Source organism: Fonsecaea nubica (genome assembly GCF_001646965.1).
Source record: "Fonsecaea nubica strain CBS 269.64 chromosome Unknown Scaff30, whole genome shotgun sequence".
Taxonomy (NCBI): domain Eukaryota; kingdom Fungi; phylum Ascomycota; class Eurotiomycetes; order Chaetothyriales; family Herpotrichiellaceae; genus Fonsecaea; species Fonsecaea nubica.
The window spans coordinates 12,352-37,920 of NW_019173703.1; the positions used below are offsets into that span (position 1 = coordinate 12,352).

The window sequence follows — 25,569 nt, forward strand, 5'->3', positions numbered from 1 at the left end:
ACCAGAATAAATGTGTCGGGATGAGTTCATCGACATGGTCAGAGGGGTCTGTGGTATTCAAGATGCTCGGTGATCTGTTGGGTGTGGTGATCTCGGTTCATTGAGAGGTGTAGTTGCTCGTAGCTTGATGATGGTTCTTCTCATATTGAGGGATAAAGGCTTTCCGACGGGGGAAGGTATACGGTGAGTAGCTGTGGCCAGCAGTGTCAATAACGAAGGGTCTAAGTCTGATTGTAGGAAGTCAGTCCCGTTCCAAGCATCAGTCGCTGATTTCGCAGTGTAGTTAAAGTAAGTCCCTGAAGGGGCGTTGCTGCGCCCGGGCATGTATGACCGGAGCAGCGTTGAATCATCGTCGTCGTCTGGAGAGTCTGGTTCCTCTCAGTCAGTCAATACTCGAGAGCATGAAGAAGCTTGTGGAACACCCGACGATGTTTCATGTCTTCAGTCCTCCTGACGGGGATTCTGTCCAAAGAGAGGAGAACCCGTTCTCACATCAGAATGTGAGAAGACGTCACCATTCTCGAGAGAAACAAAGTTACCAGCCAAATCCTGTGAACTACCCAGACAGCAGCCTGTCTCAAGAGTCAAGAATACTCCAGCGCGTGTACAGTAGGTCCAACTGGTGATTCTCGGGGTGAACTTCCAGCGCAGCAAACTATCAGAACTATCAAACGCGTCTGGCAAATCTCCTGGTCGGGGGACCATTGCCGGTGATTGGGCCGCTGGCCAACCCCCCTCGTACCTGTCGAGGCGAGGGCTGGCTTGCAGCCTTCGTCTGTGGAGGGTCCCTCCCATGTGCATATCACGCACCGACGGGACGAGCTCAGCTCCACTTCCAACCATGGTGTTTCTGTCTCTTTCTCTTTTCATTTCACGTCTCCTAGTTGGAAACACCCCCCAGTCTGCGAGTCGGACGACAAGGGGGTATCCTTCCATGTTGAGTCAACATTCTATCCTTGGGGGGGCTTTGCTCACGACCAAGAACCCGACCACGGTACTGACCGGCCTTTGATTGTTTTGATATTTGTGGGCTTGTCTTGGTTGTCATCTCAGAGGACCCAGCGAGAGACTGTCCAAAAGGGCCCATGAGACTACTGCTGCCTTGGACATCGGTGTTGTCATGTTAGACAGCTCGCCATGTGGGCAGCGGTCACCAGTCCAGACCCGCGGTTTCTTACCTCATCATGGACACCGAACTGAGAGAAAATGGGCTTCGCAGTAGAAGGCTGACATTTTCCTCGGTGATCTGGTATTTTTCTGATACAGATATGTATGTCGAGAGGTCACGGTTGGTATCGATCCGTACTGGGGTAACTTGGTACAAACTGTTTTGAGTTAGTGGCGTTTTCCTTCTGCCGCCAACGAGAAGCAATTCCGCAACAGGTCAGAAATGCCATCGCTTGACCGTGGTGCCACACAAGCACATGTACTGATGAGTAGAGAACAGCTGTCCGGAATGATTGTTTAGCATGGGCACCACCGACCCTTCTAGTCGGCACAGCCCCACATCCGACTAGATGTCTTGAGTCAGAAGATACTCTGTGCCGAATTACTAGGCTCCTGCGAAGGGCGTAAATTTGTCATTCGAACACGAGAAAACAGGTGGCTCGGAATGAGTGTCGGTTTGCTGTGGTCAGAAACGAGAGCACCTTCCCTATGCGTCTTTTAGCCCTACGAGGCATCACGGCGTTGTGTTTGGTGGACTCTGCATGACTAAGTCTGCCCAAGTATGGATGCCGGGCAGGCTGCATTAATAATAATATCCCCATTGGCCTTCGCCGTTTCGGCCTAAAGTGAAACACCGAATTAGCCTGGGAAAGAATTCCAAGCAAGTCATCGCGGGTTTCAGGGTACCGAGCTTGACGACCTGAGAACGAACAGCTGGGATACCCTCAAATGCGGACCAGCTGGGCTCATGCTTCCGGCGGTAGTAGGCAACCGCTCCTACCTCTCCCCGGATCATGTCATCCTAGTAGAGATATAGTTGATGTCTTTGTCATTTGTCGACGGGCCCACAAGCATGCGACAAGGAGATGCGCCGGCTTGGCTACACACCAGCCCAACCAGGACTAATAAAGAGACTATAGAGCCCCCTGTCTAGTACCTTTTTATATCGATCTTACTTGAGCGGTTGAAGACACGAATCAGCATTCGAAGTTTGACAACACTATACGGTTTGAGGACTAGCATGTAATTAGCAGGTGACACACTAATCCGTTTCAGGACTAGGCTGTTGCCCTCTTAAACCCTGGTTACAAGCAGCAAGAGCAACTGCGCCGACGCTAATCCGACCTCAAGTTTTGTTGTAACTGCGTATCATTGACCTCCACCACCCCCCCTTCTTCCCCCCTCGCTCCAGCCTCGTCAGAAAGCTAATTCGAGGCCGGATCTCACACCCATGGGCCATCTGAAGGACCTTGTTACACGCTATCTCCCGGCGAGGGAGGGTTTTGTCGTGCAACCAATCACTATCTCTGGTTGGAATCCCGTCTTGAACTTAGTGAGTTTTCACGGTGTCCACTTTCCCACCTCCACTTGTATATCGCCCTGTATCGAACCGTATTCCTTTCTGTTGGCAGATCCATACCACCCAGACCGAGTCTACTGGTACGAGGTATAACAAAACAGACGACAATCTCCAACGCCGTCCATACCGTGCCCGTTGCCAAGCATTCGTTCGCTGACCGCCGCCACACAACATCGTGACAGCATCGACAGATCCATCCCCCTGGATGCGTGGTCGTGACATCGCCCCCAGGGTCTTTTTGTCCTGGGTGAGCGGCTCAATCTTGTCGAACGTCTAGCGACTTCCTTATTCGACAAAGGACGGTCAAAACATACACGCTTATCTAACTGGGTTTTTGGGGGTCCCCTGCTGGTGGACACCGCTTAAGCGAGGCCAGGCACTGCCCAATGTAGCCAACGTTCTCGGGATCATGCTATGCTAGACAGTAGGCCGGCCACTATCAACTGTCTCGTACATGATGAAGACGCCCCTGGCTTCTTTAATGCACCTGTGGTCTTTCATATCAGGGCGTCGAAGATCATCTATGCACCTTCGGCCACCCCTAACCGTCAAACGGATACGAAAACGAAAATCTACCAGTTTTTCTGATTGGCGTAACCAACCATTCGAGAGCCCGAGAGACAGCCAAAATACTCCGAGACTCCCCCCAAGCCCTTTGATGGTGGCAGCTGCACAACCGTGATCGAATGAACAATCTCCACAAGCGACAATGGCTGTCCTTGACCAAACTCCAGCCCAGTTCGAGTTCGCTACATTCAATAGTGTCAAAGTCGGCACCCCCGGAGCGGCATCAAACAAAGCTCCCTTTCTATTCATTGTCAAAACCCCTGCCTCCGGTGCATTGTCCCGCTCGACTACCCGAAGCGCTGCAGCGAGCATCAATAGTCACGCCCAGCGGTGGGCTCAAGAGGTAGCCTCTTCCAAGGCAGTCGGGGGGAGTAGCACTCAACGCCAGACAGACACACTGCTCTTCGAACAATGCTTGACCAAGTGTCGAGTGTCTCGGCTCTTGGACGACCCGACTAAACCATCCAAGGGGAGACGCTCGGCCAATGCGAAGCAAACAACTCACATCCCGACGAGACGGGTCAGGAAAACGAAGCGCGGTGTTTCTGAAAGCCGCAGTCCCAGAACTGACAAGGGTTCGTCCGCAAGTCCGGAAGCCGAGTCTCGACGGCAGCAAGATTTCAGTGAGGACGAGTATCTCGACAATGAGGCGGTTCAATCACTACTGGGCCCTTCGCCGGGACCTTCGCAGAAATCTGTGGTTGACCCCTTTGATTACACGGCTGGTACGATAGACAGCGACGCCCTGCCCATACTCCAGTATTATCTTTCATTCGCCCTCCTCTCCACACCCCAAAGGGACGATGGCCGGGGACCTCGAGACACGGCACTTGGCCAATACTTCTCCAGCATTCACGCCATTATCCAAGGTTGCATGCAGAAAAACGTCCACATGTACGCCCTCTTGGCTGCCACAGCTAGCCGCATGAGACGAGTCTCGGGCATTTCCTTCCACGCCGACAACGGGCCTGAATTGTATCTGCACAAGGCTCTTCATTGCCTGCGGTTGCTGCTTGACAGCCAGTCGGCTGCCGAGGACCGGCAGATCATCCTTGACATTTACTACCTAAGCGTGTGTGGGTGGTACATGGGCAACTACGAAGAGTCGAAAACCCACTTCAACATCCTCAAGCATTTCTGGAAGACGTTGACGCCCCAGCAATCTACGCTCGACCAATACATTTATGATCTGTTGAGTCACAACGCCGTTTTCCTGGGCTCCGACGTGGCGGATCCTGCCAAGTCAGCGACGACACCAGAACTCCTCTGTCCTTCCGTGAGCAGTGAAAAGGTCTCCAAATCCTTGAGCTTGCAATCCAACCGAGTCTCTTCGTTTCAGCACTGTTCAGCCTTCCCGGAAGCACTTGAACAGAGCACTTATAGCCCTGAACTGAAGCATGTGGTACGGGAGCTGCCTTCGCTCCTGCGGCTCTTTGATCATTTCCACCAATACCCCGACTTTATCGGTCCTGAGGTAGATTGGGTGCTTAGCAAGAGCAAATTCTTGATACTCCGCCTGCTGGAAAACCCAAGCTACGGCGTCGAGCTCTGCTGTCGTTTGGCGTTGGTGTTGCTTCTCCAATACGTCTCCCAGACGACTCTGGCCAAATTCCACTGCACCGACGAATCCATATACTCTTCTTCGGCTCCTGAAAAGGGGCCGATAACTGACGCGGCCGTAATCAGCAAGCACCTCAAACGCCAGCTCCAGTACGAAATCCTCCAGCCATCAATCAAATCCCCTTCCGGCCTTGACAACGCATCACGGGCTAGCGGCGAGACCCATGTGGCCTGGTCAGGGAAATCCGACCACCTCCTCCTCTGGATCGTGATCACGGGCTTCATTGGGGCGCGCAACACGGATCAAAAAGACGAATGCCGATGGTTCCGGACGCGCACCGTGTCGTTGATGAGAGTCCTTGGCATTGGGACTACGAAGCTGTTGAAAGACTTGATGAAGTCGTTTGTGTGGGCAGGGGGGATGCTGGATGACGAGGCGTTGGAGGAGCTGGTCAGGTTGGGCTCAGGGGATGATGGGGAATGACGGGGACGAGAGGCGCTGCTTGTTGGGTAACGTCGGCCTACGAGTAGGTACAAGAACAATCAACAAGGGGCATTCTACACGGGTAACATGGTTATCCATCTATCATCTATCACGGCGCAAAGAGAGGCATAGCATAGCAGGGCATAGCATGGTAGGGTAGGGCAGGACAGGGCACGTCAGGGGAAGTCAGCCGGGCCGGGTGTGGGGGTCGGGGTCAGGGTCGGGATCGGAGGGCCTTGGTGGGTGGGGGGCGTTTTATCGGGAGAAGCTTAAAAAGTTGATCATCAGCATGCATGGGCATATACAGTACAAGGACCTTCTAGAGTCGTGTGTAGACTGTCGATGTTTGTTTACAATACCCAGTCAGGTGTCTATCCATCTATCCACCTACCCATTTATTCCCATCATATTATTCACACCATCAATATCGTTCAAGTGGTGGTGGTGGTGCTGCTGCTGCGTCCTCGGCCGGCACACGGGAACTGAAAATAGTACATGTATCCAAACGCCAATCAACTGTCGTGAGGCCTCAAGTAGCTGTTGCGGCCGAGTGTGAACCCCGTACATCGCCAGGCGCCCCCGGGATTTTGCAGGTCCGAGGGTTCCAGACAAACGCTGGATGTCGAGTCGTGGTCGAGTTGTCTTTGTACTCGCAGAGTACCGTGTGGTCGATGACTTTGTTCTTCCACATACATACATACCTGATATGGAGGAGCGGGTATCGTACGGTATGGTACGGTTGACTACCAGACTGCCTAGCTCGCTAGGTCTCCCGTGCGTGCGCATGAGCAATGTACTCGGTATTATACATGTGTGTGGTATTACTACTCGCATGTCCGGGAGAATGTTTCCGTCCGAGTTTGCGCCAGACATCTTTTCGCTAAGATCCATATCCTGGTGGCCTGTATACAAAAGTCATTTGCTCCAACTAATGACAATCCCCTGCTTTTTGTGCGGTAACCACTTAGCCAAACTCCAGCATGAGACACAACTTTGGATTCTAGTCCATCCATCTTGGTACAATGCTCTTCAAGTATAGGGTTGATTCCGTCGACATCCACCATGCATGGCCTTGGGGGTCGGTGAGATCGCAACCCCCCAAGCATCTCATCTCTTCGCATGGATCCCCGTTGGCTGCTTCAGCGACTCGTCTCCTTGTATGTGTTCAGTATTGACACTGGCAAGACGGTCGATCCCGCTGGAACCATCGAATCCAACTCTTTAATGCGTTTGTGTCAGCAGAGCGTGACATGGTGCTCGTCTCATCAGCTTGTGACCGGCGACGTCGCTATTCGGTATCAGTTGGTAGCAGCAGCCCGTATCCGGTTGGTCCAGCGACGTGCTGCAAATCATATCCTCTTGTAAAAGTCAAGAGTCAGGGGTAACCTTTTTTTTTTTCCTTTGGCTCACGCGTGATGTCCTGTATATCCAAAATTCCTTTTCCCAAGTCTCTTAAGTTTCCCTCTCCAGTTTTCCTTCCATAGAATAAATAGTACAGTGGTAAGACAGAGTTCACAGCCTCTCACCCAATCGAGTTGTAAACGTTTCATATCCGCATGTCATCCTGCTCGTCCCTGTTTCCACGAAAATGTCTCATCTTCAGAGTGCGAATTCCGGCTCCACCCCGGCCGCCACCGACTGCCCCTGTCGTTCCACGGTGTTCAAGCTTGCTGAATGGCCCCCTTCGCCTGAGTTTGCTACCTCGTCGACGCTCCTTCATCCGTTCTTGCGCTCTCGTGCTCCACTGGGGCGTTTCGGTAGCATATGTATGGTCACCCTTTCTGTCGCCGGTGAAAAATGTGAGCACTGCATCAGCACCTGATGCCCTTCGTTGGCGTGCCTGCGACTGGTTTGGAACACGGGGCTCACCATGGCCCTTGCCTTTTGCCGACGAGTCAGGCTTCCGGGCCCACGACGGGTCTTCATAGATAGTGCCGCTACGGTTGAAGTTGAAGACACTAAGATCGGTGTTGCTCCGCCGAGGCAATGCTGAATTGGGATCGATACCATTTGCAATCATGTTCTTCTTGAGCAAACGGAGCAAACTCTCGCAAAGCCGGTCCAGGATCCACTCAGCCTCGCTCTGCTCACTCAGCATAGGACTGTTCTCCTCGAGCCAGTCCCATTCAACCACTCCGTCCGTTTCCTCGTCATATTCCATTTGATCGAGGCCCACTTTGGTGAACCGAATCAAACGGCTGTATTCACACCACTCTTCATAGGTGTAGCGTTTCCCTGGGGCATGTTGGAGATCGTCGGCGGTCTTGCGAATGGCCCAAGCTAGACGCTGTGTCAGTTCCGCCTCGGTCGGTTCCTCCGCGGCCAGCTGTTCAATGCTCAAGTCAGGACGAGCTTCGTCGGGGGCCGGACCGAAAGGCATCCCCGCCTTCAGACGTTTCTTCTCAGCCCTTCTGTTCATCCAGTTCCAGAGCCAAGGATGCTGCATGACAATGTCGCGCCAAAGACCTGCCTTTGGAAGGACAGTCAAGTCGCCAAGTTTAAAGGTTCCCTGCTTGAAACTCGAGATGACAGTGTCACCCATGTCGGAAATGAGGATGGTCATGGTCGGCACAGCGATCAACGACCATACCACGAAGAACGGCTTGCCAGCGTTGCTCTTGGGACTCAAATCGCCATAGCCAATGGTCAGCAAGCTGACATAGCAGAAGTACAAAGCCTGAAAGTAGCTGAGATGTTGGGTGTTGTGCTCGGCGATCCAAAACACCACTGCTCCGATGCACCACAGAATGCCGAATGCTATCACCGACAGACACAATGCGTACCACTTTTTGAACTTTTTCGCGTTAAGCTGAATATTCCGCATGGCATTAAATTTGTCCTTCTCTTCTTTCATCAAGATGGCCTTATTCTGCGATTTCGAGCCTCTCAAGGGTTTTGTGATGAAATGGAAGGTGCTGCGGATGGGACCTCTGTGTATCGCCGAGCTCAGGAACTGCCTGGGGTGCGGCTTAGGCTCCTCTGCCTTCTTCAGCTCCGAAGCATTGGTGTTACCAAAGTCGATGTGGCGATCCTGAGTGGAATCTCGAATGGTGGTTCCGTCGAGACGCGCTGCTGCTTCATCCAAGTCATGCTGGATCTGCGGATTTGGCAAGGGAGATGAAATCTGTGGCCGTCGACCGCTTCTTTCCTCCACTGCCACCTCTCTCTCTAGGTCATCTCGTCTCTTGTCATCTTCGCCATCGTTCACCGTCACAACCCGCGATAGGGTGTGGACCCTTTTTCGTTCGACATGTTTACGGAGTACGTTGATTGTACTAAGCTCACCAGCGAACTTGTGGATGGAGCTGACCATCAAACCCAGAATGATAATCCCGCCTACCGAGTAGGGAAACACTAGTCCCCGAGCAAGGTCGTTGGTGGGATAAAAGTCTCCAAACCCGACGGTCAGGATAGTGACGTCGCAGAAATACACGGCATCTGGATACGTCCAACCTTCGATTCTCGAGTAGACGCCGCCGCCGCCACCCAGCCATACAAAGAACATCATTGTCTGGAGAATCAAATTGCGCTGCTCGTCGGTCAGGGTAAAGTGTTGAGGATAGTGGCCCAGGAAATAGCCACACATATTCACCATCAAAATCATCGAGTTGAACATGTAGAGGCAGGCGGCAATGACGGCGTTCCAATAGCCTTGGGAATAAACTTCATCTTGGCCAGGCGGGACATGAAGCTTCATCGACACGGTCAGACCGATCAGTATACCTGAGGCGATGTAGAAGAGCACAATGGTCGCAGGGAGAGCGACAATGTATCGGACGCGTCGAGTGAAATTGAAGAGAAGGAAAAGGTTGCCTACGAATCCACAGACGAGAGAGGCAATATTGAGGTCGACACACCATCGAGGATCGCTGTAGCCCACGGAAGTGGACTGATAGGTCAGAGGAAACTCGGTCTTGCTTTGGGTGAGTCTATTCCTCCAAGGAACGACCAGGGCGGTGATGGATATCAAATTAGCCATGGGCGCAAAGGTGGCCGCGATCAGCGGGATGGCGGTGGAGGCAAACCACCAGTTGGTGGGCAGGTCGTCGTCAACAGACCTAAACTTGAGTATGCCATGGTGGTGTGCCTGCCAGCTCGGTTGAGGTTCCAGCTTGTTTTTGCCGTGTCTGGCCTCGTTGTCTGGCAGTGTCCTTATGGTGTCCGTCTTTTCAAAAGGCTCCCAACCTTTCTGTTTCTCATATTCGGTCGTACTCTCCGAGGCACCTGAGCTGGAACTTGACGGGACCTCCGGTGGCTCCAGCTCTTTTTGTTCGGCATGGTCGCAGCCTACCATTGTCTGCGAACGTTATGGAGGGCCTCATGGGCGATCAAGGTGCATTGTAGGCAGGAAGCGGTGGTCCGGGTGGTTCTAATGGAGAGAAAGAGGCTCGCTCACCCGAGGAGCGCGCGAATCCGTCTAATCTGTCGAGTTTGCCAGTTATTTGTGCCCGTGTCAGCGGTGTAGTCTAAACCTCTGAGCGCGCAACACAAAAAGCAGTTCAGAGCGAGGTAGTAGAGCAGGAGACATCGCGGAGGCTGATGGAAACAGCCCGAGCCAGGAAACACATTCTTTTAGCCTCAACAAGGGCCGTTGGCAAGGGTGTGAGTGGGAAGCCATGGGCAGCTGATGGTCGATGCGAGTCAAATATGGGAAATGGGAAGACCCAAGCGGCGTGCGGCGGGAAGTATCTTGGTTGGGTGTACCGAATAGTAGTGCCCGCCAGCCTGGTGACCCCCCAAGCTCGCCCAAGCCACGCCCAATTTCGCACCCAATGCCCATCAAGCTTTGCGGGGCCCAGCTGCACACAAGTGCCCAGTGAGGCTAGTGATGCTTGCTGAATGAGCATCCCGCACCCGACATCGTCATCTTTCATGCATATCCTTTCGCCTCTTCTTGACTAAAACGCCCTTGGAGATCTACCAAATCGAGGAAAACGTTTCTTGTTTCGCCCAGACAAGGTGACAAGCCACACACACAGCACCTCCCCTGATAACGCTTTCCCGTCGAGTAATAGGGTGCCATGCTTGTGACAGACAAGACAAGTCCCGTCCTTCCGTGCCCCTCTGGCCTCCTTTCTCACCAAACGGTGATGGTCTAGAACTAAACACCATATCCTCCTCGAATCACCCGCCTGTACCGAACTCGTGCTCCAAGCTGTTCTTATCTTTTGAAACCCATGTCGAAGTTGCTTGTTCCCGGATGTCGCCCTCTACATGGACCAACAATGGCCTGTGGTGCGAGTCGAGATCCAAAACAAAGGCATGGATGATGGTATCCACCATATATAGGTGTTGGGAGCTTCGTCCAGACAAAGATGAGAGGAACAGACACCAACAAGGCCGGAATTGAATCATCCTCGATTTAGACAACAAGAGATATAGTCACAACCCTGATTGTCATTCGACCTATTGATGATGATACATGGTACCTCACCAGACACCCATACTCACACATACAGTTTGAGAAACTCCAAACGAATGCCTTATATCCTGGATAGCTCTGCTACATATAGTTGTACATCTCCAATACACATTTCCACTAATTTACATTCTCACAGAAATCGCTCAGAAGCAAAGCCCGGGGATATCAAGAAGTAGAAGACAAATATCCAGCTAGCTGAAATCGTCCAAAATCGCCGAGAATAGAAAGGAGCGCAAGGAAAGCGAAAGCTGAATCATACCAGTCGTTGAATATGTTACAGGTGAAGATGGAAAAGGTCAGTCTCATCGCGCCGTGATGGTTCTTCGGTTGTCGCGCTCAAATTTCCTGATTTCATCCTCGCCTTCCCGCCCCGCAAGTTGATGATCCATCAAATGTCATACTCCTACCGTACATCGCGGTAACTCGTGGGTGGATAACCCGCGCTGGTCGGGTACGAGGAGTAGCCCGAGTCTCTGTTCGCTGAATTTGACGATTCCCTCATCATCTGCGGAGGTGGAGGTGGAGGTTGAAAGCCGGTGCTGATCGAGGAAGGTGGACTGTGCCCATTGTAGGGAGGACCCGCGCTAGGGTGCACGCGGTTCAGGTAATAGTCTTCATCCGCAGCACCACCAGGGAGAGAACTGGAATACAACGCCGATCCTGCAGCAGTGCGCAGGGTTGGACTTCGTGGGCCATCGACAAAGCCTAAGCCAACATTTGAAACTGATTGCATACGTGGTCGGTTATCTCGGTCCCGGTCACGGTCTCGTTCACGGTCGCGGGGGTCGTATGCTGACATCCTGGCCGCGTCGTAGCGGTCGTTGGCCAGACGTTCGCGACCAGCTTCATAGTCCCTGTACCGTCTTACATCTTCGTGGTGGTCAGAATGATGGGAAGAAGACATATAGGAAGCGTCTGAATCCCCCCTCCTCATGTGCGAAGAGTTGCCAGTTTCTTTCGTCATGGATGGTGACCGATTACGGCCCGAAGGGGGAGGGTCTCTGTGATAGATACTGTTGGAGCGATGACGGCGAGACTCTTGAATTTCCGACACGGGTGGTGGTGGTCTTTGATGAAGAGCGATTGGTGGCTGTCCCGATCTCGAGCTATCGTTTACCTTGCTAGATCCATTGAGAGAGCTTGAACGCCCGAGCTTGGGTACTGGTGGTGGGGGAGGTCCTGGCTTAGTCTCGGATGCGGCGACTGGTCGGTCGATATTATTGTAACTCTTTCCTCCACCAGGCGCAGCGACGTATGGCTTTCGCTCTCGCTCAATCGGTTGCGACACGAGAGTGGCGTTAGCACTTTCCTCATCAAAGTCACCATTGACACTCTCTTGGTGCGTCGTACCATACGGCTGCCGTTGGCGCTCAATGCCAGCCTGAGACAACGCTGGACTGGGTTGGACATTGTTGCCGACACCGTCGCCTTTGTCCAGTCTGTCTATTTGGGGCTTCAAATTCGCCCTGCTGGACGAATCGTCAACCACGACAGTCGCTGTTGATGTCGACGTCGACGTCGAAGCCCGCGAAGTGGAGTCCGTTGTGCTGCTGTGGCGAGATGCAAAGCTGATATTGCAATGAGCTGACATGGCCTTCTGTAGCTTATAGGCAACTTCAGTGTCACCGTGCTTGGGGAAGAGCCGTCTGGAGAGTTCTTTTGGAAACCTCTCTTTCTTCTCATCAGGGTTGCTGATGGGCATGTCTAGCGCCGTCTTTGCCAATCGCTCATACTCTTGGTCGGGATGTGCTCTTAAGAGCAATGTCGCCCAGGCTTCAAAGCCACGTGGTGTAAGTCCAGGGGTGTCCGGCCGCTCATTCAACTTCTCTTGAACAAGATGGTGCTGGCATTCGATCTCTCTGAACATTCGGGATATCGAGGAAGTTCTATCATCAAATATGATCTTCCAAGGATAGATCTCATTGCTCAGCTTTGTCTCCTCGTAGTATCTTTGCAATTTGGTGGGGGTGATGACCAAACTGTGCTTGGGTTCATAATCTTCAATAAGATGGGTGGCAATTCCACGTAGGAATTGGCCTAGTCGAGGAGTAGCTTCGCCTTGTTCCGTGAAGAGTTGTCCCCATACTCGTTCCACTATAGTTGCATCTTCATGGGTACCCATGCGTTTGGGACCTCTCGGTCGAGTCTGGCTTGCGTCGTTCTCGGACTGATGACCGGTCTGACTCAGAGGCGAGGCCGCTCTCCTATCTGTACCTGGCGACGGGGCCCGGAATGATGATTGACTCGAAGGCGGAGGAAACTGAGGCGAGGCCTGACTTGCGTTTGCATCCTCGGAGTATCGGTTGGGAGTAGGGGGAGTGTAGACAGTCGCTCGATCCAATGGCGGAGAGCCAGCGACAGATGAAGAGGTATCCATCTGAGATGTCGAGGGCGGTGGTTGGTGAATAGGAGGTTGCGGTGGAGGTAGATTGGTGACTTTCAATTGCTGCAAAACATTCGCCGTAATCTGCGATGTGATCTGTTGGAGCAGGTCCGGAGAGAAACCACCATAAGAAGCGGCATCAGCGTCGTTGAAGGCTGAAGTGACAGCATCAGTTATAGGCTGGCGAGCTTGGTGATATCTGGATGATTCAAGATTGTTTGGTGCGTGTTGAGAAGTCGATGACGCCCCGGATAGCCTGCGGTGGCGCCCATCCTCAACTGTTGAATTGCTCATAGTTGGATGAAGTCGCCCCGTGTCTCCCTCGTCACTCGGAACAGAAACGCTGGGCTGTGCTGGTAGACGTTCATTGTAGGAGGCCATTGTGCGAGGGAGGCACGGTCCCGTTCCAAGACCTGGTTTCCGTTCCTCAAAGCATTCAGATGACCTTGTTCAACAGGTTTGTGGGAGTATGTTTTCCAAATCGATTGAGAAAGAGCCAGGGGATTTGGAAGCTTTCAACAGCTTCACCAATGATAGACTATATGGGATTCGCGTTCTGACCAGCTTCAAGGCGGTTGCGGTCGCTCGACTGGGTGGATATGCAGAATCCAGCCTGCGAGCCCACTAACAGACCGGTCAAGGTGGGACGAGAAGAGAGGCAGGCGGACGTCAATTGTAAAAGGACAAGGGCGTTACGTGCTCGTCAGTGGGGGGAAGGAGGCAGAAGTGCTGCTGCTGAGGCCGAGTCTGGCGTTGGGGGAGGGTTCGGCGTTATGGAGAGGATGTAGGTCGTGCTTCGCTTCTTGGTCTGTGGTGTGAAAGCAGCCTAGAATCTGCGTGTTGTCAAGTCCTTTCCTCTCTTCTTCTGTTCTTTGTCCGTCGAGAGAATACGAGAACTGTTCAGAGGGTGCGTTTCAAGGCGTCGGAGAAGATGGCAGTACGATCATGAGGTGGAGATGTTTAAGGATTCAAAATGAGGTACGACTCAGAGAAAGCGAGCCGAGACCAAGCCTCGAGGAGACCGTGGCATGGGCATACCCAGACGACTACTGATACTTCGTAACAGGTGTGGCTAGAGAAAGGGTCGACGCTTAACTGTGACAGTCAATGATGCGCGAAGTGGTGTGTTGCATCATGGGCAGCGCAATACTATTCCAGCTGGTTCACAACCGGTGAAAGGGGATTGGCGGGATGCTCCATCCAGATAGGTGGGAGTAGACCACTAGTAGGGCGTCCCTGGGGCCTAGTGAGCCCCTTGGCCTCGGGAGCCACGCAGAAAGATGGGTGGTTCACAGTGGCTGTACGAGTACCCAAGGTGGCAGAAGAGGCCCCCAAAATCTTGGTTCCAGCCCGCCATCACTGTTCTCTCGCCCAGCAACCCCACCACTCAACAGCTCGTCATCGTACTTTTTCCAATGAACCTCCCCTTCTTCCGAGGTTCGCCTAGCCACGAGCCGTGATGCATTCCTTACGCACAAAATCTGGTTTTTGGCCTGTTTGCCAGTACAAATATAGTTTTGACCCTGAAGACTGTGCCACGATCAGATCTTGATGGGGCGAGCCGAGAGACCCAGAGGTGATGAACCTCCCAAGGGGTGGTTACGAACGTCCCACCTGCGCAGGAGACACGGCGACCCTGACAACACGACAAGCAATCAAGGACGGTCCCAAATGGGGATCAAGGGGTTCAAATTGTCAACGTCATCGAAAAACAACAGTCCGACATGTTGCCCTGGCTCTATGGCCCGGGGCCGCGTTCTTCCTTCTCGTTGCCCTCTTCTACCAATATCAATCGCCAATCCGACGTCAAGGTCCAACCACACCACTATCTAGCAGGGTTTCTTCAACGACATCACCCTGGGATATCGCCCCTCCTCGCGGCCCACCGGTGGGAGCCACAAGCAGACCCTTTGTACAACCCTGATGCTCCTTTGCGCCCTGTTTCTTAGTCGCTCAAAGTCCGAACCATCCGATAGAAGCTAGGCTCCCGCCCTGAAAGATATCCGCAAATCATACGACACCTTCATTACTTGCCGATATGCAGAGGCGACCGGGAATAACAAATGCTAGACATGGACCGCGAACCATGGAACCTCATCGCATGACCTGCGAGACCCTGCCTTGCGAATCGTTCCTCTACCGGATTGGATCAGAAGAAGAGACTCAGGGTGTCCTTGGACAAACATGCATCATCCTAGACTGAATGAATGCCTCGTTTGTCTGGGCGTTTGCGGCTCATTCACCATTCTTATCAGCCCTTGGAGTTCGCTTGGAAATCCCACTCATCTATCGCGTTGCCTCTCTAGCCGTGGAAACTGAACGCTACGACTTGCTCGGATCCCATGGGCCAGCGGTAGAAGCGCACCTGAAAGTAAAGCCAGATTTGTAGCTCTAAGTCTAAGCATTAAAACAGATTGCGACTCCCAATAGGAAACCCCTTCGCCGAAACGCGTGCTTGAGAAGCCAAAAGTGCAAGTGTGAGAACACCACACACTCTCTTGAGGCTGCTTCGTGTTGCGCGCTAAGACATGCAACTATGGATGCCCTCAACGTTCGCTTCCACGTACTCCGTTTTCTCCCAGGTTCCCTGGTCTCGCAAGCTCTCGTCGATCCGTGCAACCAAGCATGCCTTCCGGGCAAGAGGGAGCGTCGTATGATGAGCCCGCGCAGTTCACGCCCCATCCCAATATCATTTCATCAATCGTATCCGTCACATTTCCCATTCGTCATCATCATCAGAATCATCATATCTGTTGCCCATCTGAGCTTCCTGCTTCTGCCTCTCCTCGCGTTCAAGCTGGTACATGACTCGTGCTTTTGCTGGTGCGTAGTATGCCGGTGGTTTGGCGAAGCTGTTCTTGGAAACTGAATTGGCATCGACGGAAGTGGTGTAGCTGGTAGCGCTGCGGGAGCTGGAAATCTCAGTGCTGGTGGGCGACGTAGGACGGTCAGATGCTCGGCTACCTCCCCAGGCAGAGTCTCGGTCGTCAGGCATGAAGATTTCACTGGCACTAGCTGATTGTGCTTGCGGTTGAGATTGGGAGCCGGCGACGGAACCAGCAATGCCCGAGATCACAGAGCCTGACATGTGCCTGCTGCGGATTTCATCGTCTCTGATGCGTTCCTCCTCCAAGGCGGCGTCGAGGGAAGGCACGCGATCCTCAAGCTCCTGCTGGCAGTTCAGGCATCTCTGATTGGCGGAGGTCAGCAGTGTAGCGAGTTGTGATCTTGTCTTGTCTTACCGCTTCATCCGGCTTCTTTCGCTGCTGCTTGGAGAAGAAGCTCAAGTCCTTGGTCAATCGACAGCCAGTGCAGAACAACTCGGCCGTGGACTCTGGTGTGCAGTTCCGGCAGCGGGGGAGCTTGGCTTCGGGCCCGCCATGGAGTTCTTTCGCAAGGGCTTCTTGATATTTGGCCAGCTGGTTCTGGGAATATCTTGCTTTGAAGCATTTGACGTTGCAGACCAGGCAAGTAATTCTGTATCTGAGCGTGAGCTGTGATAAGACAATGGGAGGGATGCTTACTTACAAGTTCCCGATCTCGACATTCGCATACCTGTTTTGGTAATTAATAGCAGCCATGGTGGTTGAGATTGATAGATGGGGTGATGGAGAAATATTTTTGGACAAGTGGAAGAGATGATGAAAGGAAGTGAGCAGTGAGGCAGCTTACGATTGCTGTTTGCGTTCCCATTGAGGTCGCTGCTTCTGAGGCATGATTGAAGGAGACTTGGAAGGGATTGCGGGTGCCTCGTATCGGTAGGTGAGGCAGACGAAAAAGTGAGGCTGAGGTGAAGAACAGTGCACCGTTAACTAATTCGAATACTTCCTTGACCAGCTCTGGATATTTCAAATGAATTCCAGTCACCGCTGGCCAGAGTTTGGCATTTATACAGAATGTCTTTCACACGGATGATTGCCCAAACCAAAGTCGCTCTAAACCTCTTCCAGTAATTTGATAGTAGATGGCAATACTTTTGTGATTGTCAAATAACTTGACACTTTGACCGCCGGCTACATGCAATGTCAACCTGTCAAACTGACCACCTTTTCTTGGTCTCTGAGGTACTCAGCCGTGGAGGGTGGAGTAATGAAGGCGGCTCAAGTGACAAGTCTCTTACCATTGCCTGCCACTTGAAGGTATTTCCGGATGTGTAGGGTTGAGGCTTCTTGGCAAGATGCAGGCACCAACTTCAACCGCAGGAAGACGTACACACGTGCGCCAAATGACTCAACAAAGTCTGTACATGTGGCCCGGATGAGAACGACCTACATATACGGGGTTATTCTGTTGTAACGGCAGGAGAATGTAGTGAGTTGACTGAAGTCTTTAGGTCCCTTTCTTACCACGCCGATGATGAGTTACACAAGAAGAAGTAAAGTGCACCACACAAAGACTTATTGCTATAGGTACGAGGTACCTCGTATGCATTGATGACCGACCAACCACTCTTTGCATGTTGTTGCACAATACTAAACTAGTACTTGTTCTTTGACGACTTCTGGATTGTGCCTTGGACACCCCATCCTGAGCTAGCAGCACTCTTGTGCGAGTAAGCTGGGACTGGCCGTCTCTCCATCGACTCCTTTGCAATTTCATCTGGGATCAACGGTTATGTAACGGGTATGACCTCCAAGTTTGTGACTTGCAAGGACTTTGTATCACGACAGTTTCGACTCTCCTGGTTCCAGAACAAATCAAGAATCCACTTCATTAGCTTCTCGCGGGGAACACTGGTGCTGGGGACCAAAGTTTTGGCTGCCACTCCATCGTGATTTCATTCCCATCATGTTTTGTTCCAGATGGAACAAGCTAGGGGGCCAGGCACACGGTCGGAGAGTGTGTCTTTTGAAAATTTGGATTTCTAGCCCGGAGCTATCGAAAAATGGGCAGAGACCAAGCCAATGAATGGAGAAGTCGAGATTTGATCGGCACCATTGGCCGGCACCAGCGACGCCCCGATCCTTGTTCAAGGCTTATGGCGAGTCGGACAGAGGACATCCAGAGACAGCGGTGAGCCTAAACCTGTCTTTGGAACCATCCTGCCACCCTTGAGGCCAGGAACCAGTGGTCAATAATGGTCATGACGCTTTTAGCCCAAGCTTTGGCAACGCAGTCAGCCAACTCGACACCCTTGGCTGCATCTCCAAGAAACGTGGCATTATTCGACTGATGGTCTCTATCCAGGTATCTTCGCGTTTGTTGCCCTGTCGATGCTGTCGCTGCTGCTGCTGCTGCTGCTGCTGCTAATTGAAGGGCACGGAGGGAATAATGTCAGTGATAGGTGGGATAGAATACAGCACCAACAACAACTTTCTTCTCCTGAATCTGGATCCTGGATCCAACCTTGTATTTTGCCACTTGAGCTCGGTATCTGCAGTCCGGGCCCATTAGGACTAGGTACAGCAAACACACACAGAAAGTTGTACTGTCACTCGTGTACATCTCTTTCAAAAGCATAAACTGGACAAGGTACGAGGTACATGCCAAAGCGTCATGAACACCAGAATATCAAGAAGATGGTGGCTTTCTGGAAGACCTCTCCAGCCAATACCAAGTACAGAAATGAATCAATTTAATCAGTCAAGGCGTCTTTCGCGCGGTGAGACATCAAGCCTCAGTCTCTCCTCTCCTGTGATTCTCCTGACTTGTTGAGATGGCGGTGATGTGATATCGTTGAAGAGGAGCCCAAGAAAAGTACACGCTATGCAGCAGTACTTACTCGTAACATGCTTCGCTTCCCATCCTGCTCACCGCAGAAGTAGAAGCAGACGACGGGCGGTGTAGGTACGAGGTACCTAGAGAGACACTCCAACTGCAAAGAAAAAGCGTCCGGTAATGTACGGAGCACATTAACCACTTGTGGGTACTTGGTACATACCAATACTACTCGGTAGTCCTGACATTATCACAGGTGGATGAGAAGGTTACCTTTCCTTCTCTCGGGGTCAAGATTTTCAGGAGGAATGCATTTATTTTATTACAGCACCACCAGCAACCACCCTTGTAGATTGGACTATTAGCTCACCGGAGTCGAATGGAAAAAAAGACGAAATATCAGTGGACGACAAGATCCGTCATCCGCCGCCCCCGGTGAAGGTCATTCAGGTTGTCGGCTTGGGAGTTGAGACCTTTGGGGAGCAATGGGGGGCCAGCGCACAGGAACGGGGTTCCGAGGCTGAGAAGAGGAGCTGCCAGAGGTCGGAGTTGGGAGGCAACCCGGCCTGCTAAGCGTGCTAGGCCATCTCTAAGCAGCTAGGGACCCGTGCTAGGGGCGGTTTGTGCCTGATCAACCTGACCATCCTCGCCCAAACTTGTCGCCGGCCATCCAGGGATCCCGTCGGCCTATCCCTGTGGCCCCGTGGCCCTGTGGCTAGCCCTCAACTAAAAAACCAAGCTTGCATGGGGCTTGCCTACTTTAAGCTGCTTCCCTGAGTGACGGACGACACCAGAGGCTTGCATCAATGCAAAGGGAAAGGGCCGCGCCCCCCTCCACTCTCTTCTCCCCCCAGATGCCACCGTGCTGGAAAGGCCTCACTCTTCCCAAACCTTGGAGCCTTGTCTGTATGGCATTCAGTGCTGACACGGCGCCAGTACCATCTCGTCTCGCTTGTCACCCACCGTCACTATTTCGTGTTTCTCCCCTTTCGTAGGAATAACAACCACTCTTCTCAAGCCATCTCACTCAACAATACCAGTAATCCCATACTTCTCATTTCTCCTTTGCCTGTCCGATGTTGCAAAGGCACGGAAATCCTGGGCTCTGTCAGCGCAATTTTGCATCCCAGTTGCTTGTATGACCCTTACTGCGAAGGCCTCTGAACCTCCGTGCCTCTGCCTTTCCACTCCCCAGCCCCCCTTGCCATCCCGACACAGTCAAGACGCGCCTCCCACATCGCCAATTAATTGTCCGAGCACATCGACAACACGTCCGAATTACGAGTACAGTCTGTCACCTTCACCTGCCCTCCTTTGATACTAGACTGTGACCATCACCCACCCCCCCTTCGTGTCAATCAAGAAAGGGGAAGACGCTGTCTATCCACTTTCCCAACGCCCCTTGCGGGTCGGCATCCGCCAATCGACCATTCCTCTAGCTAGTTCCCTTAGTTCCCTCGAGCGATTTCGAATTGGGTCCTGGGTCCTCTGGTCCTGAGCATCATCTTCTTGAAGCTCGAGCTCGATCATCATTTACCCTCCTGCTCTGCACCGAGCTGGCGTAGCTGCAATCTGATCAGCTTCGAGCAACAGCACGAACAAGTCAAACGAAACCTCCGACCCCTCTTCTACCCTGTACCCTGAAACACATGTACAGAAACACACGAAACAGCCAGGAAATGACGTGCTGAAGTCTCAGAGAAACCCATCTATGGGCGCCAGGGCAGCCTGAATAAGATATACTCGTCCCATACATTCCACGACACCCGACAAAGCGACAGAGGAAGAGCCAGTCCTGCCCTAACGAACTCACTCGACCACCATGGCTGTCACGGAATATGGCCTGAGGCCTAACTCTTATGCATTGGCCGCACTCGAAGACAGGTTCGAAGTGATCAAGGAAATTGGAGATGGAAGTTTTGGAAGCGTGGCTTTGGCAAGAGTGAGAGCGAACGGTGCCAATGTGGCTCGCAGAAACTCCATGGTATGCTTTGATTCTTTTCTCGTTCTGCGAGGAGACACCCAGCTGATTTCCTCTAGGTCGCCATCAAAACCATGAAGAAGACATTCGACTCTTTTGCACCGTGCCTAGAACTCCGCGAGGTCATATTTCTACGAACACTCCCGGCCCATGCTCATCTGGTGCCGGCGTTGGACATTTTCTTGGATCCCTTCAGCAAGAAACTTCACATCTGCATGGAGTACATGGACGGTAACTTGTATCAACTGATGAAATCCCGGGAACACAAATGCATGGACGCCAAAAGTGTCAAGAGCATACTCTACCAGATCCTCTCAGGTCTCGACCATATCCATGCTCACAATTTCTTTCACCGCGACATCAAACCAGAAAATATCCTTGTCTCCACATCTGCACCTCACGACTCCCAGTCAGCGTTCAGCAGATACTCCTCTTTGGTCACTCCACCAGCTACACCGCCAACTTATTCCATCAAGATAGCCGACTTTGGGTTGGCTCGAGAAACACACTCCAAGTTGCCCTATACCACATACGTCTCAACTCGATGGTACCGAGCTCCCGAAGTGTTACTTCGAGCTGGCGAATACTCTGCTCCCGTGGATATCTGGGCTATTGGGGCGATGGCAGTTGAGGTGGCTACACTCAAACCTCTCTTTCCAGGAGGCAACGAGGTTGACCAGGTTTGGCGAATTTGTGAAGTTATGGGCAGTCCAGGGAACTGGTATACCAAGAACGGTACTAGGGTTGGGGGCGGTGAATGGAGAGACGGCAACAAGTTGGCTCAAAAATTGTGCTTCTCTTTCCCAAAGGTGATTTGATCCCAAATGCTGAGGCGTGGCTAAGTCACTAACTCCTCACAGATGGCCCCCCATGCGATGGAAACCATTTTACAAGCGCCTCAATGGCCTGCGGCATTCAGCAATTTTGTGACCTGGTGTCTGATGTGGGATCCTAAGAACCGCCCAACGACCAAACAAGCTATGGAGCACGAATTCTTCCTCGATGCCGTTGATCCTCTTCGACCCAAGTCCTCGTCACGCCTACTCGGGCGGAAGCACTCTGACCTGAGTTTCAGGTCAAAGGACGCGGCCGAAACACCCACCATTACATCCAAACCCTCGTGGTTTCGAAGGTCGCTTATTGCTCGCGAGAGCGCTCCCGCCGTACCCCAACACAGTTCGGAATCCAAGGTTACACAACAAGAACCCGAGAGCTTGGTCAGCAGACTTCGACCACAAGCGAGTAAACGGACGACGTGGACCAATGGACCGAGTTCAACTGGTGCTGCACCAATGCCCATCCTGCCCTCAATTCGCCCTATCTCTCCTTTACCCAACGCTGTTACTGCCCAAGCAAATTCGACATTCACATCGCAGCCAGAGTCGAAGCCCAACTCGTCTAAACCAGCCGAGGAGAAATCAAAGAAAATCGGCCGGCAGCTATCCGTCAATTCGAATGGCAATCATTATGCCGACATCCATCGCCAGGAAGCAGAACGGGCTTTGAATGCCAATAGTGGACTTGTGTCCCCACCTAGCGGCCACAAAGAGAGCTTCTTTTCCCATCTCCGGAAACGGGCAAGACGATTTTCCGGCCGACATGGACTGGCGTCTCCCAATGGCGACGATGTTGAGGCCAACGCCGCGAATGTCCCGTGGTCGAACCGATCTTCGCTCATGGTCGACAGCGTTATTCCCGAGGGAAACAATGACTTTTCGGACCTTGACAAAATCCTGCAGAATGTTCGGTACAGTCTTGATCGTGCCGAACCGGACTCCCTACACAGAAAATCTTCCACCGAGGTGGTATCCAATTCAGGCACACTGAAACGGACACACTCCGTCCCGAGATCACAAGGCAGTAGATCAAGTGAGAATGTTTCTCAAGTGCCTGCTCCCACGAACAATCGGACACGTCGTCCTTTACAGATTAACCAGTACGAAACTCCCGAGGAAGCTGACGAGCTGTTGGATGAAGCTCTTCGGTCCGCTCATCGGGCGGTCCGGCGCCTGGATCAAACTACCGTCTACCCAAAAGACCAGGCCCAACGTACCGCATTGGCGCAAAAGGACTATAACCGTCAGTCATTACCGCAATTACCCAGCAATCCGGCATTACACGGCGCGTACCTGACGCCATCACCATCCGCCAAGAGGAATGGTGTTCAGTTTAGCTCCGACGCTGGATCTCAAGCTGAGCCGTTGAACATCACCAAAAAACGTAACGAGTATGAACACGCTCCTTCACACTGGCCCACGCCGCCATACGAGGAGAACGAATGGGCATCTGCGGCTGCCAACAGCATTTTTGCAGCCGGACAGATGTTTCGATAAATGAAGATATTGGCTCCTTTGCCGACCTACCACGCTCGTTCAGATAACCAAAGTTTCTGTTCTGAATATCTCACAACGATATACTGTTATTTGATATCCTGTACGAAAAGAGAAAGGTGTGTGCATCGCACGAGCGCAATTTCGAGCGCACGGTAATATTGGGGGCTTTTTTGGGAATCCCAATGCACAAAGGCGCAGGGCCACAAAAGGTCAAAGGTGTTTTCAAGAAGAGTGTCCACCATGTTGGGTGTCTGTTTTTAGATTTGTCCCTCTTCGCGAACTGGCCGATCCGGTTGTCCCTGGGTCTCGGTGACATTGGCATGCGTTTTGTCTCGAGGTGTCATGAGAGTTAGCCAAGGAAGTGAAGTCTTTCTTTTTTGTATGGGCTGCATTTTTGATTTGTGCCAGGGATATTTAGGCATTGTCGGCTAGGACAGCGACAGACTTTTCATTTGTTAACTGTGCTCGAAAGAGAGAACTGTACAGCTACATAGGTACTGCTACCATCATATGTATGGGCCAGATGAGAGGGGCGATGTCGGGATTAAAGGTTTAGAGAATTGCTGGGCTTTGGACTTGGTGGTTGGCATAGGAAGATGGCGCTGATCCTCGGTCGCGAAGACATATCATATGACTTCTAGAATATCAACGGAATCAACATGTGAAGCTGTTGTGTTTCTCTGGTGCCAGGGTGCGTACTGAGTACTTTGTACCATAAGTCTTATGACCAGGTGGAGACAAGGTGTTGACGGCTAAAGTTCGGCTTCCCAATATGGACTATTCTTTGACCTTCATCCAGCAAAAAGCTGTCCGCTCATCCCACCGAGTTTCGCGTTGTGTTCACTCGCACCTAAGGTAGCTTAGCTATTGACTGCCACTATTCTCCTGGCACGATCGACCCGAAGCTCTATCTTTGTCCCAAAGCTTGTCTCTGTCACGATGAACACCGTTCAGAGGGTGAATCCTCTGTTGAAGAAGATGTCTCTCACAATGTGCCGGCAGTGCCTCCGCAACGCCCTGCGCGACCAGCTCTCCCCCGGAACTCGACTCCCGCCGCCTCGTACTCCTCCTTCTCCTCTCACTGTACGCCGAGCCGCTTCATCGTCGACGACGACGACGACGGACAGCGCCAGCGGTGGCGGTAAAAAGCCCATCGTGCTCGAGCAGCCCGACAAGTTCCGGCCGCCCTCGCATCCCGCGCGGCTGGGTCGTCCGCGTCGGTCGCCCGCGGCGTACAACCAGGGCGCGACCACGGAGGAGAAGGAGAGGCAGAAGAGCAGGTCGTACCCGCACATGTTCCCCAACAAGGGCTCCTTTATGCACTGGTTCTTGACGGATCGGTGGATTCATCTCTGGATCACGATGGTGAGTTTTTTTCCCTTGTCTCGCTCGAAAGCAAGGAGAGGGATAGTTTTGGTGGGGGGCGGGAGAGAAGAAGAAGAAGCAAGGGGGGGAAATGATGAATGCCTTTATTGTTCTTACGTTGACTCGAATTTAGGGCACCCTCACCATCCTCGCCTGCATCACCTTTACGCAGTCGTTCATGCGGACGTCGCCCTACGCACACCTGATCCCACCGATCTCCTCGCTGCCCCTCCACCCACTCACCTACGTGCGGGAGACGCTGTCGGTCCTGCGCCTGCACATCGACTACGAGACGGCCAAGACGAACGAGTCCCGCCAGCAAAAGATCCTCGACGCCCAGAAACGCAGGCTGTACCGCCGCGCCCACGGCCTCGAGGACCTCAACGCTGACGAGGACCAGGGCATTGACGTGCGGGGACTGGTGCCCTGGGACGACGGCCTGACGGCCAAGGAGCGCGAGAAGGGCGGCCGCGACATGGTCCTCACGGGCGCCGATGTGATTGCCCTCGGCGGCGACGTGGCGAGCAGTTCTGGAGGCGTACTCGGAGCTGGAGCTGCATCGGCAGAGGACGACGTCGACGAGTTCACCCGCAAGCTGGAGACGGAGCAGGCAGACCGCGTCAGGCTGATCAAGGAAAAGGGCGTGGATGCCGTGGTCAAGGCCGAGGCCGAAGCCCGAGCCCGAGGCGTGAGCGTGCAAGACGTGCTCCGCAGTCAGAGCCAGGAGATCCAGGAGGACGACTCTATCCAGCAATCATCGCCGCAGCAGCCGCAACAGCAGCGGAAGAGGAAACTGTGGTTGGGTATTTGGTGATGGTGTTTCTACTCTCCTTTTCTTACGCTGGGTTCCAAAATCCGGGTACAAAAGGATACAAGGATACCATGTAAAAAAAAAAAAATTAATCACAAGTTACACAAGGACGAGTTCGGTCTGGGTCTACAGACATAATACCTAACTACCTACCTACCTATGTACCTACAGAGATAGCTCGCAAGCCATCCATGATCATCGATCAGCCGTTCCTCCCTCCCTGGTGGCCGTGGTCGTGAAAATACTCCAACATCTCGTCGCTGGCGAGGAGGTTATTCAAAAAAAAAACATACAAAATATATATCATGATATATCCAAAGTGTAATCAGGGAGGATACTAATATAGTACTGCAGTACTGTGTATTATAGTATATATGCGCGGTGTAATTTTGTATGTGGATGGATGTATATGGTCCATCTCTTGCCCTGGTCCTTGTATGACACCCTCCTTCTCGCGCCAGATGTAAGTATATGTGTG

The 25,569-nt window shown here is 52.6% G+C and overlaps 6 protein-coding genes across 6 annotated transcripts; 3 read left to right on the forward strand and 3 right to left on the reverse strand.

Moving 5' to 3' along the window:
• Positions 1-3,236: 3,236 nt before the first annotated feature.
• Positions 3,237-5,138, forward strand: AYO20_05235 (hypothetical protein; the record flags this gene model as incomplete). Its single annotated transcript, XM_022643529.1, has 1 exon — positions 3,237-5,138. One exon carries the CDS (start codon positions 3,237-3,239, stop codon positions 5,136-5,138), a length of 1,902 nt encoding a protein of 633 aa, XP_022500397.1.
• A 1,546-nt stretch (positions 5,139-6,684) lies between these two features.
• Positions 6,685-9,432, reverse strand: AYO20_05236 (hypothetical protein; the record flags this gene model as incomplete). Its single annotated transcript, XM_022643530.1, has 1 exon — positions 6,685-9,432. The coding sequence occupies one exon, from the start codon at positions 9,430-9,432 to the stop codon at positions 6,685-6,687; it is 2,748 nt and encodes a 915-aa protein (XP_022500398.1).
• A 1,531-nt stretch (positions 9,433-10,963) lies between these two features.
• On the reverse strand, positions 10,964-13,324 carry AYO20_05237 (hypothetical protein; the record flags this gene model as incomplete). The annotated part of the gene is made up of 1 exon (XM_022643531.1): positions 10,964-13,324. The coding sequence occupies one exon, from the start codon at positions 13,322-13,324 to the stop codon at positions 10,964-10,966; it is 2,361 nt and encodes a 786-aa protein (XP_022500399.1).
• Positions 13,325-15,653: 2,329 nt separating this feature from the next.
• On the reverse strand, positions 15,654-16,659 carry AYO20_05238 (hypothetical protein; the record flags this gene model as incomplete). The annotated part of the gene is made up of 4 exons (XM_022643532.1): positions 15,654-16,133; positions 16,186-16,420; positions 16,472-16,498; positions 16,616-16,659. The coding sequence occupies 4 exons, from the start codon at positions 16,657-16,659 to the stop codon at positions 15,654-15,656; spliced, it is 786 nt and encodes a 261-aa protein (XP_022500400.1).
• A 3,764-nt stretch (positions 16,660-20,423) lies between these two features.
• On the forward strand, positions 20,424-22,915 carry AYO20_05239 (hypothetical protein; the record flags this gene model as incomplete). The annotated part of the gene is made up of 3 exons (XM_022643533.1): positions 20,424-20,585; positions 20,642-21,391; positions 21,443-22,915. 3 exons carry the CDS (start codon positions 20,424-20,426, stop codon positions 22,913-22,915), a joined length of 2,385 nt encoding a protein of 794 aa, XP_022500401.1.
• A 939-nt stretch (positions 22,916-23,854) lies between these two features.
• AYO20_05240 (hypothetical protein) lies at positions 23,855-25,094 on the forward strand (the record flags this gene model as incomplete). Its single annotated transcript, XM_022643534.1, has 2 exons — positions 23,855-24,280; positions 24,414-25,094. 2 exons carry the CDS (start codon positions 23,855-23,857, stop codon positions 25,092-25,094), a joined length of 1,107 nt encoding a protein of 368 aa, XP_022500402.1.
• Between the last annotated feature and the right edge of the window lie 475 nt (positions 25,095-25,569).